At 37.2% G+C, this 12,183-nt stretch overlaps 1 protein-coding gene across 1 annotated transcript in view; it reads left to right on the top strand.

Moving 5' to 3' along the window:
* The window catches only part of LY75 (lymphocyte antigen 75), a 44,378-nt gene extending 32,529 nt beyond the window's left edge, over window positions 1-11,849 (top strand). The window contains exons 26-35 of the mRNA XM_039555281.1: window positions 1,365-1,533; window positions 2,706-2,867; window positions 3,782-3,904; window positions 4,340-4,534; window positions 4,891-5,111; window positions 6,208-6,382; window positions 6,880-7,047; window positions 8,237-8,359; window positions 8,814-8,981; window positions 9,976-11,849. Coding sequence (XP_039411215.1) covers window positions 1,365-1,533; window positions 2,706-2,867; window positions 3,782-3,904; window positions 4,340-4,534; window positions 4,891-5,111; window positions 6,208-6,382; window positions 6,880-7,047; window positions 8,237-8,359; window positions 8,814-8,981; window positions 9,976-10,160 — 1,689 coding nt within the window. The 3' untranslated portion in view covers window positions 10,161-11,849. The remainder of the gene's footprint in view (window positions 1-1,364; window positions 1,534-2,705; window positions 2,868-3,781; window positions 3,905-4,339; window positions 4,535-4,890; window positions 5,112-6,207; window positions 6,383-6,879; window positions 7,048-8,236; window positions 8,360-8,813; window positions 8,982-9,975) is intronic.
* The last annotated feature ends 334 nt before the right edge of the window (window positions 11,850-12,183 follow it).

Genomic DNA, 12,183 nt, shown 5'->3' with positions numbered 1-12,183 from the left:
AGAAACTAGAAGTGGCAAATAAAATTCAAAATGAATCATTGAATACTTGTGAAGATACATTTCTGAAGTTTAACTTAGATTCTGTTGTTACTTCATGTTATTTCTGCCCATGTTTTGAGTTTGAGGGAGGCATCTCTGATACAGGTCAGTGGGTTTTTCTTTCTCCCTGTGGTTTTTTTTTTTTTGGTCAAAAAATGTTGAAATAATGCAGGAGGTGCTGCTTTTTATCTATATTATCTGGAGGACCTGTCAAAAATCTTTATTGTGGATGGAGAGCTGTCTCAACTGTTAATGGAATGGCTTGGGCTTTCTGGCAGGGTTTATCTTTTTTTGTCAAGCACAGGACTCTGGAGATAATTGCAAGAAAAAAGTTAGAATTTTTTTAGAAGTGCCTTACCTACGAAGTTGGGTGGTACTCACTTAGCACTGTGGTGTTATGTTCTTCCAGTGTCAGTACTGGGCTACTGAATACTTCAGCAAAGTAGGGGAAAACAGAAATTACAGAAATTGGAGTATATATTTCATGGAGAACGTTTTTAAATTTTTAATGGAAACAACCATTTAATCTTAGTGAAGATGGGGAAACCAGACAATCTATTTTCCCTTCTCTTTTGATTTTTTTAATCTGTAAATGACGATCAAATGATTCATTTTGGGTCATACAGCTCAGGCATGCACTGGCTCTTCACTATTGCAACACTTCATTATTTGGGCACAATTAAAATGTCACATGAAAGGAAATTATAATGCAACTGATCTACAGAACTTGTTACTCCAGTGCTGAAGTCAGACACAAAAGAAAGATACAAGACAAATTACACAACAGCAGGGGGACTTCCCAAAGACTTTCAAATATAAGATTTTTAAAGGATAGCATGCTGCTTGTATGTGGGTTTTTCCTTCCTGCATCCTCCAGGGCAGGAATACATCTGATGTATTAAATCAATTAAGTATTTAATAGATTCCTTTCAACTCAGTATGGAGTAACTGAGACTGGACTTTCTTCTCAGTTATTACCAGTTTTCCAAGACCAAGAGATTACATCCACCATTGGCTTTGCAGATGCAAATGGTGCAATTTGGACATCCCTTTGCTAGGCCTTCCTCCATAAGCACAGTAGTGAAACATCACCTTTGGATAATTTGCCATTCAGCTAATTTGTATTTTTGCAACTGCAAAACTTAAAATAACAAAGCTTGGTATACTGTGAGCAGGAGATCAGATCGTGAGGGCAGCGGAACACTTACAGTTCTCACCAGAAACACTGAAAATGTCTAGCCAGTGTAAATATATTATTCTGTCTTTTTCTGCTCTTTGCATTGTTTTACTGTGTAAGCTCATGCCTTTTGCTTAAATAATGCTAGGGTGGAAAACATTATGGCTGGCTGGATGGGAAACATGTGAGTTTTAGTCGCTGGTCTGAGGATGATGAAGAAACAAGTGAAGAATGTGTGGTTTTGGATACTGATGGCTTCTGGAGAACTTCTGACTGTTCCTCTGAAAATCGAGGTGCTATTTGCTACGCATCAGAAAGTATGTATGCTACCATAGTTTTTATAAAAGCTGGCCTTTTTTTAATTATGAAACATATTTGATGATTCCAGGTTGTACCTTCAAAATTACAACTTTTTAAAACTTATATTTCCTCAGACAGTCTGATTTCTATGCCATGAAAAAATAGAAACTGGCTTCAAAAACGGGGGTATGCACATGTTGCTCTTAATCCAGTTGTTCCTTAGAAATCAATTCAGCATGGATTCATTGGGTCAGACAGTACCCTTATTGCCAGCTGATTCTATCTTTGCACTGCTTCTCTAAGATTGTTGCATACTAATCTCTCCCACTTGCATGTAGGAGAAGATTAAGCTACCTCTGTACTATTTACATCTTAATATTGGGACCTCCTAAAATCTATTCAGACATGCAAGTCTTACGCAGGGAGGAGGTACGTGATTATACGGAGAAGAAGGATAGAAGGTAGACACTGAACTGGAAATTTACATCATCTGAAGTTCACAAAACCCTTCTAACCCTTAAACAAGACAGGGATATAGTAGGATGTGGGTTTTTTTATTTTCAGGAAAGTGCTGTGCTAGTTGTGTATCCTTCAGAAAAAGATTTTTCTGAGAGATCATAACAGACTTCTTCCCTATGAGACCATTATGATTTGTTATGGTTTTGGTTTTTGTCTGTGAGGGAACACAAGCCATTGTACATCCTGAGTCACAGTAAAGTGTGGCATTATGACGCCATTAACTGTTTTGTGCTTACAATCCAGGTAAACTGCAGGAAGAGTGCCTCTCACTCCTCAAGTGTTAGATAAAGCCATAGAACTGACATGTTGCTAGCTGTGAAGTAGCCTATTTGTTACAGTGATCTGCCTTGCACAAGAGGCAATACAAGCTTTTAATTGTTGGCCTACACTTAGTGCTTTTTTGTAGGGATTTTATTTTTTAACCTATTAAAATAACTGTGAAAACTTACAAGTATCTGTATTCTTTAGTAGAGCTTACTGCTGGTTTTGTTACTTAAAAAAAAAATCACCATCATGAGGAAACTGAAAGCAAAAATGCATTACACATTTAAAGGATGGCACTTATTTGTCTTACATGTTTTTAAGTGGTACCTGAAAGTGGTTTGTGGGGTGCCAGGTCAGGTGGTGTTATTAGTAATTCATATACTGATGTTGTCTTGTCTTTTTTTAGAGAAGACTGAAAAAGAACAAGTTACACAAGTGAAGTGCCCACATAAGATTAAAAATACACCCTGGATATCATTTAGAAACAATTGTTACACTTTTGTGATAACAAAAAATAGATGGAGAGAACTGAAGTCTCAAGAAGCTCATCATTTATGCAGGAATATGAGTAAGTACTTTGTCATACTGCAGGTATTTATGGACTTGGATCAGCTTGAGGCAGATGAGTGTTAGATCTGAGTCACTGTCTTACAATGACAGACAGCAGAGTGAATGTTGAGACAGGCTGTAGCAGTAATGCAGTAGTGTTGCACTGCCTGATCCTGTTTGCCCTTGCACTACTCTGATAAAAAATGCCAGAGCATGGATAGGAGAGTTGAAGAAAGAGGTGGCTTTGCACTGCTGAACTCTGACATCTCTGAAAAATTGGAAGGTTTTTGTGTTTGGTTGGGGTTTTTGTTATAATATGCCAGTTTTAAATAGTTTGGGTAATTGTTATCCCCTTGGCAACATTTACTTCATGGTTTCCTGCTGCCCCCAGCTTTGCTGTGTGGAACACTTAGGTGAACAAAATAAATAGACTGAAAAGCACATGGACATTTTCTGTTCATCCTGAATAAATTAAAACCTTAGGAACAGCTTTCCTCTCTTAAACCTCCAGACATTCATTTTTGCAAAAACTGTTTTTATTTTTTTGTGAATGGCTTTTAGTTCAATCTTTCCCTTAATACTGTTTGTTTACTAGGGCAGTTCAAGCAAATATGTTCAAGTGAAAGTTTGCTGATATTTTTGTGTTCTGTGCAGGGAATTTTTATTACATACAACTTGAAGTGACAGTAGGACCCACAAATATCTCTGGAGCTGAAATCTTACACTTATCCAAAAAACCAGAGATAGTACCATTGATAATACATTTGAAAATCGTTTTTGCAGTGTTCAATTAGTTATTATGTTATAAAGATCTGGCCCTAACACACTGTTGACCTATCTGTAATAATTGTTAACAGTAATAGAAAAAAATTTATTTCTTTTGTAACTGAAAGGTGAATTTGTAAGAAAGTAATGTAAAAAAATTTTCAACAGACCCCGAAGCATTTGTTCTGAGCGTTCGAGATGAAGAGGAGAATAACTTTGTTACTGAGCAGCTTCATTCATTCAGCGGTCTGGCTCTGTGGGTCTGGCTGGGTGTGATTTATGATGACAGTGGTAAGATTTAAGGGTTTGGGGTTTTCCTTATTAACTGGATTGGAGACAAAATTTGCAGGATTAAGTGCATGTTTCTTCCATGTTTCAGTTTATAACTAAAGTCAAAGTGAATGCAGACTTGTAACAATGATTTATATTTGTACTTGTCTTCTAGAAGAAAATAACCTGACATGCTCTCTGTTTGAGTGATAATTAGATCCAATATGTTCTGTTTAGTCAAAATTTGATTTCCCTGGAAAGCAGGACTTAGCATTACTCATCCTGGCCACTTTTAACATATTTAGCATTGGATATGGAATTGATTTAGAGTAACTTATGGTATCACAGCATTTTTTCCAAAGCGAGTATCTGTTATTATCATTAATATATTCAAACTTAAATGGTATTTGTAGACATAATGTCAGTGTTTTAATAAATATGCAATGTTTTCCACAGATAATGTTCTCAAGTGGTATGATGAAACTCATCTGACTTACAATAACTGGAGGCTGGGAAGACCTGTCATAAAGAAGAACAGTTTTTTTGCTGGTGTAAATCTTGATGGGTTTTGGGATATTTATAATTATTCTCAAAGTTGGCATGCTAATCACTACAACATGTACAGTATTCTCGCCTGTAAAATCGAAAGGGGTGAGTAGTATTGGAGTGTTGGATGAGAGTCATGATTTAAATTCATGGTTCCTGCTGAAAAAGGCTTTAGTTTTGCTCCTAGTGAAACACATGGCACAGCTGTCATGAGCATCTGGGGTCATCTGGTCAGTCTGCATCACTGCTGTAATACTCTGATCAGGAGAAATGTTTGCTGTGCTCCTCCAGCAACTGCTGAACTCAGTGTTAAAAGTAGCAAAAGTAAACTTACTTGATATAAGTGGCTTGTAGTGAGCACTTCAGTGCTTGGGTTACACTGATCAATTTCAAAGCTTTCTGTGTTTTCCTAGTAACGTGAAAGAAATGCACACAATTTATCATCTTATTCTTTGCAATAGGACACCAACAGCACAAGCCTCCATTGCCTGAGACTATTCCACATGGAAACAGAACATACAGGATCCTTCAGAAAAAATTAACGTGGTATGAGGCACTGAGATCATGCAAACAAAATAACAGTGATTTAGCAAGTGTACACAGTGAATCAGAACAGTTATTTCTAGAAGATGTTGTCAAACAGGATGGTTATCCTCTGTGGCTTGGGTTGTCAATTCATGATGTAAGTATACACTGTTGGGGATGTTAGTAACAGATCTGTAAATAATATTTTGGACAAGATATGAAGTATTTTCTGATTTTTCTTCCAGTTCCTTAGAATCTCTTTTCTCTGTAGTATATTTTCAACCCTGTGTAATGTGTTAGTATTAAATTTTGGTGAATGTAGGCACACTAAGGTATTTCTTCCTAATACCTAACAGTTTAAAATAACAGTGTTCCCTCATTGTTCCTCGCAGCACAAGGAAGCATGATTTGCAGTGCTACCCCTAGAGGCTTCAGACTTCATGGCCCTCTGTAGAATGAGATTTCATTAGCAAATAGAGACAGACATGGCTGTGTGGAACCTGCTTAGTTGAGGTCAGGACTGGCTCTCCAGAGCAGTTCAGGAACTGGCTCTCAGTAAGTTAAGTGTCCATTCTCCCAGGAAACACAACAGCAAGAGGCAGCTGCAGTTCTTCTTCCTTCTCTGTCTGCTTTACTGTGGAGCCAAAAGCCTGTGGCCCCTGACCCTGCTCCCCTCACTAATTGCCAGACCAAGTCACAGTTGGCAGGAATACCCCTCTGCAGAGGTGTGTCATTTCTATGCATACATGTGCTACCTCTGCCTGTGCTGTGACAGAATGGGTCCTTCACAACCGACTTCTCATTGTCAGGGGTTTCCAGGAATGTATCTGAAATAGGAGCTAGCACTGCAAACCATCCCTGAGCTGCCCAGTTTTACTCACTGAGGCCATCTCAACAGTTTAGCAGTTTGCAACGTATCCACTAATGTTCATAGCAGGCAAGGCAGATTGCTTAAATGAAACAGCAGGGTGGAACTAAGTAAAATGCTCCCCACAGGATAAAACAGGCACGTTGCAGGTTCACGTTGTGAACATGCTGTACTTTATCAGTTCCCACAAATAATAGAAATTTCTATGTTAAGAAAATGCAAACTATGTTGTACGTTTATTTACTGTGAATTTAGATGAGACCACCTGCTCTTTAATTTATCACTCTACAAGGGACAAATATTGCTGCATGACTTAATTCATGATGGATGAGATTTAAAGCACAGTCATGTGGTTTAAAAGTTGTGGGTTTTTTTCTTTAATCAGGGAAGTAAAGCTAATTTTGAATGGTCAGACGGAAGTGACTTTGACTACTATCCCTGGGAATTAGAAAATTCAAATACTACTGAGAACTGTGTTCTGTTGGATACTAAAGGATTTTGGAACCGTACAAAGTGTACAAATGTTGCTGAAGGTGCCATTTGCTATAGTCCTCCAAACAGTAAGTGTTACTTTTAAGGTTTTGTGAAGTTGTCTTTACATGTTGCATTTATAAATAGAAATGAAAGTTGAAATACTGCACATGATTCCCTTTTTAAGAAGAGTTTTCTATCAGGAATGATAAAACACTTTTTAATACTTCAGAGAGATAAATTCTCATCATTCCAGTGGTGAAAATCTAAATCAAATCCAGTTACTTCTTGATCACCTGTGATATGAATATCACATGTATGTATCTTTTCTAAATCAAAGTATATATACAACAGATGTCAAAATCCACAAAAAAGCAATAAAAAATGGTTCCCAAGCCTTTGGGATTTGTCTTATGCCCATTTTCAAATAAATTCATCCATGACACAGTAAGAAGGAATGTAAGATAATTGGATAGTGGTTGTTGGTAGTGGTAGTAGGCCTTGTTAATACTTACTGTCCTGTTAGTCCAGAGACTGTGCACAAACTGCTACAGCAGAAATATCATCAATTTCTTTGTCTTTGCAGAGAGAAAATTGGAGCCAAAGCAAGCGAGCAGAGCCTCTGGATGCCCTCAGAGCAGTGGCTCCCTGCAGTGGGAACAGTACAGGGATCACTGTTATGCCTTTGACATGGCATTCTACAATTTTTCTGTGTATAACGTGGAAGAAGCTAAGAGAATCTGCCAGAAGCTGAGTAGGTTTGGACTCTTCATCACATAACTTATTATAAATCCCCTATTTGAGAAGAAATAAAACCCAACAACCTAAAAACTTACTCTGGTTATACTTCAACTTTGCCATTTTTATGCTCCTTTAGTTTAGGAAAGGCAATACCAAGCTTTATCTTGGAACATCTGATGAAAATTCTTAATAAAATAATGCAACACTACAAATTGTTTAGCACACTGGCACTGGCAGATAAAATGCAGGTAGTCAGTTGTAGAAGATTGAGGAATTTAATGCTTACAGTTTGGAGGAAAACACTTTATCTGCATGCAAAGTTAGTGCTGTTGGCAGGGCTTCCTTCTTATATCTGCTGTAGCTGCTTGCTAATAGGGAGCTTGCTAACCTATCAAATGGTTCAAAGCTTGTATGTTACAGATATTAAAGCACATAAAAAACCTAATTTTATGTCAAATTAAAGGATTTTCTCTCTTCTTTGCTGAGCTACATGGGGAATTGTGCTGCAGAAACAATGTTAAGCAGTTTCATGCACAGAAGTTTTAATCACCCTAACATAGAAGTTAGTGACTGTTGCAACTTTTTTTAATGGAATTATCTTGCGATTGGACTCACTATTTAGGATCTAAATAACCCAGTCCTAGATGCAGTTTTCTATTGAGTCCAACTTGGTCTGGTAGTTGAAAGAGAAAGCATCTGGTTTTGCAGAGGATGGGTACGCTCTTAAGCATGCCTCTAGCATACGCTTTCCTCCCTCTTACTCCTTAATTGCTGTGCATAAAACCCTGAGGCACAGTGAGAGGAATGATTTAGAAATTAACTTGATTCAGCAAAATGCTGAGCTTTTGTTCTATATTTTTGAAAACCTATTACGTGGGCAATACTAGTAATTCTCAACAGGCATATCTCTTAGTATCTTCCATGTATGTAGTCTGCAGTTGCAATAAATTTACTCCCATTTTATTTTGTATAACCTGCTAGAATAACCAGTGATCTGAAGCCATCTCGTAAAACATGCCGTATTTTAGGGGATGTGAGGATCTTGTCTTTTTTCTGAAGGTTATTCTAAGCTAATTTTACAAAAGCTTATTGGAGCAGCAAATCCTTTCCCATAGTAATTGTTCCCACAGAAAATTCAAGTGTACCAGCACCATGAAAGACCTTGTAGGTTGCAATTCTGACTCGTTTCCTCTGCCCCATAGATCCTTCAGCAACCCTTCTGACTATAGTGGATGCTGAAGAAAATGCGTTTGTTAGCACACACATAAAGGAACATGATCTCATCACCAAGAACGTATGGCTTGGCCTGGATCAGAGCTTTAAGGGTAAGAAGTAGCAACAATGTATGAGCATGAATGTTTCATATTGTAAATATAAATGCATAAATCCTCAAATAAAAACAGTTCTGTAGTGTTGGTGGCCTACAGTAACTTCTACTTGAGGTTGGAATCCCTCATTTAACATTTTAAAGCACTTTGGACTTCATTGTAGTTAAGTCTCTTCCTGTTGCACACTTAGGGTAATCAGGAGTCTCTGAAATTAATTTTTCCTACTGCTGTTATTGCTGCCCAATGTTCGATGCAAGTGCATCAATTGCTAAAGGTCTAGAGAAGAGGGGTGGCTAAAAGTTGTGTGTTTGTATCTACTGCTTTTAATATATGGGATGGATAGTCAGCCCTTTTCCTTTTAGCAATGTGAAGAAATCAATAAATTGTGAATGACATTGTGTAACATTACAGGACGTTTTGGTGATCTAGACTGGTTTGTTTTTTTTAACAGGTCAGTCCCTGAACTGGCTGGATGGCTCATCAGTTAATTATGTCAACTGGGAGAATAAAACTGCAGCAGCCAATGAGAAGTGTAGTGTTATCCTGTCCACAACTGGCAAGTGGTCCAAAGTTGACTGTGCGCATAGCCGAAGCAGAGTGGTTTGTAAAGCTCCTTTAGGTACGAAAACATTGATTTTAGCAGAGACTTAATTTTGTAGAGACTGTTTTCAGGAATTTCTAGTTTATTGGATAAAGTCTGTATTGAAATAATGGAAGTGCAATTCACAAAAGAACCCATCAAGTACCTCTGCCTAAGCAAGAGTCTTCTGTTGTTGTTTAGCCATAAAATTGCATTCAGAGACAAATGGTCTAGGAATTTACTTCTCCTGGCTCTCACTGTCTGCTCATTGGGTAAGGAAGAGAACTGAAATGTCCACTTAAAAGAGAGTGTAGAGTAGTTGCTATTGCTTCTTACCACATGGTATCTGTCATGGGTGAGTTTGTGTAGGTGGAGTCAGAAAGAGTTCTGCTTGTAAGAGATGCTGAGTGAGCAGGTACTACAGAATATGTTTTCAGTCTTGGGGAGGCTTCTGGAAATGTCATCCCATAGCTCCAGAAAGAGACTTAGGCCTTTACTCCCTCATACTTGGCTTTGTACAGGAAAGCAAGCAGTTACCTGAGCCTTAAGCAAGCAGTTACCTGAGAAGCAGTGGAATCTTTTCTGATTTTGTATACATTTTCACTGAAGTGGAAATGCAGGAATAGATAAAACTTTGTGCCACTAAGGAAGACCTCAACAAGATCTTTTCAGTCTGAAGGGAGTATAATTACCTTCCATTCCAAGAGACCAGATCTCACAAGATTTATGAAGTATACGAACCTCTAAATGAGTGCAGCATTTACAAGTAGGTTCTTTTGAACTCCAGAGGTTCCTTCCAACCTAAATATTAGTAAATTAACAACAGAATGATCAAAAATAAGCTAATGCATTCCTGTGAATGAGCATCTAACTTACTATGTGATGAAGCAAAGACTACTAATATGAAGCATTTTGCCTTGACCTGAGCTAGCTGTGCAGTATTAGCGTGTGGCTACCTAAGCATCAATCCTATGACAAAATATTCTTGCCAAAACTCTTAAATAATAACTGTTTGGTTTTTGTTCTGTTTCAGGTTCTAATCATACCGGTGTGGCTATAGCATTTGCCCTACTAATTATTTTGGTTTTAATTGCTGGACTGGTATGGTACCTCTACAAAAAGAAGCATCTTCACTGGAGTGCCTTCTCTTCCGTACGCTATCAAAGAGGGATGAATGATGATGAAACTGATGATATGTTCACAAAAGACAGCTTTTGAAAAACTTTCTTCTGATCAACTTATGCATGAACTTCACTGTGTGAAGCCATAAGAAATGAGCTACTCGATGTGTTATTCTTTCTGGAAAAGTAACAAGGTTATTAATTGGGGCTAAAATGAGTTTGTTTATATACAAGTGCAATTTTTATTAAATTTTAAGGTAATTCTTTACATTTGGCCTCAGCCTTTTAAGATGCAAGGTGTTCAGAGATCTGTTGTATTTTTTAATTTATAGTATTGTATCTCTTTACTGGAATTTTTGATGGAACAAATTAATGCCAGCAGTACTTCATGCAACATCACTTTAATGAATACACTTAAAATATACTTTTCCCAATACTTATTTATACTAGGATTAAATGCCTCATTTTATAGTTACCTATCTCTAACTTTATAGGTGAAATATGTCATCTGTCCAAGAAACAAGATATAGAGAATATGTCTAAGGAAAGACTGAGAATATATGGTAAACAAACTTGTGTACATAAATGCTAAAAATACTTGAGTATTTTGCATAAAACTTAAACTTGATTTTTGTATGTGATGTGTCACTGTAGCCTTTCCTATGCACTCCAAAGAAAGCTATAAAGGGAGAAAGGGAAGATGGAGTTGTATATATTAATTACTCAATGATTTGATTAATTAATGTTTTGAAAAAGTCTTTTGATTTTTTTAAACGCACAGTACAAAGAGCAGGTGCATTTACTTTTATGAAGGAGGATATGCCAAAGACCAAATCCGTTCTGCATGTGGTGGTGGCAGGAGGTTGTAAATAGGAATACAGTGGCCGGATGTGCTGAGAAGAGTACTACTGATTTCTCTGAAGCAGCAGAGCAAGGTCACAATGTTCAACTGCCTTCTTTTCCTGCAGTTTACTTATGTTGATGGCACTTTTCTTTGTTCCTGTTTGCACTATTTTGATAAGCAAGTGTTTATCAGTTGTGTTGAGAATTAGAGAACTCCTTGTAGATACCACTTTGAGTCTGTTAAAAGAGCAGCCTGAAGGGGCACAGTAAAGGAGCCATTGTGGTAGCTTGCTGATCAAAGAAGTAAGCACTTTTGTTGTTTGTTTGGTACTTTGGGCACAATTGTGAACATTTGCTTTCCTGAGGTAACTTGTAGAAAATGCAGTTATGATGAAAATAATACTCATTCTTTAACTTACCCTGGTATGAAAAGTGTTTGAAACGTTGCAAAGTCTGGTTCCTGATGTCTTCTGGTTTAGCTTATATGCCTAAGTGCTTTGCCAAATGACTTCTAACTTAATGGACTAAAAAAATGTTGGTTATTGTCTTTTTCTAACTACAGTAATAAGTGGGGAAAAATATTTACGAGTTCCCACGTTTTGAGATTTATAGTTTTATAGATGTTTATACTTTGAGCATTTTTAGGTGTGAATCTGAAATGGAAAGCGGCAATTCGTAGTAAAATCCTAATTCAACACAAAAGGATATATGCTCTTTATTAAAAATTGTATATTTTATTCTTACAAATGATGTAAATAATTTTTTCAGGCCCCATTTCTCATGTTTGTTTCATCACACCCAAGTTGTCTGATCACTGGTAATTCTTTTTTGCATAAGCACAATGGCCTTAGTGCAGGTTGAATAACCCACTTCATTTGAAATACACAGGAAGATTATTTGGCAGTATTGTTATTGAAAAAATAAAGTTAAATAAAACACTGAACTGCTTACACTGGTTTTATTTCCATGGAAGCAGTTATCAGAGTTAAGGTATGGCTCATTAATCACTGAGTTAAAAAGCACATAGCACAGGGGCTGTGATCAGAATTAAAGCCAGTAAGTGTGTGTTACTACAGTCAGAAAACTTTAGAGGTAACACGTATCTCTGGTGTATTTAAAAAGAGTGCTGGTAACTTTCTTTTTGCAGTTGAAAACTTAGTTATACTTGGCTTTTATCAAGCTGCTTCAGGCTTACACAGTCAGGGAACATTCCTCTGTGCCTTTTTGTTCTAATTAGGGTGTAGTTCATTAGCACCTCAAGGCCCAAATTAAGGCAG

This window comes from Corvus cornix, chromosome 7 (assembly GCF_000738735.6).
Source record: "Corvus cornix cornix isolate S_Up_H32 chromosome 7, ASM73873v5, whole genome shotgun sequence".
NCBI lineage: Eukaryota > Metazoa > Chordata > Aves > Passeriformes > Corvidae > Corvus > Corvus cornix.
The sequence above is the reverse complement of the archived record's forward strand: the minus strand, read 5'-3'. Positions and strand labels throughout refer to the sequence as shown.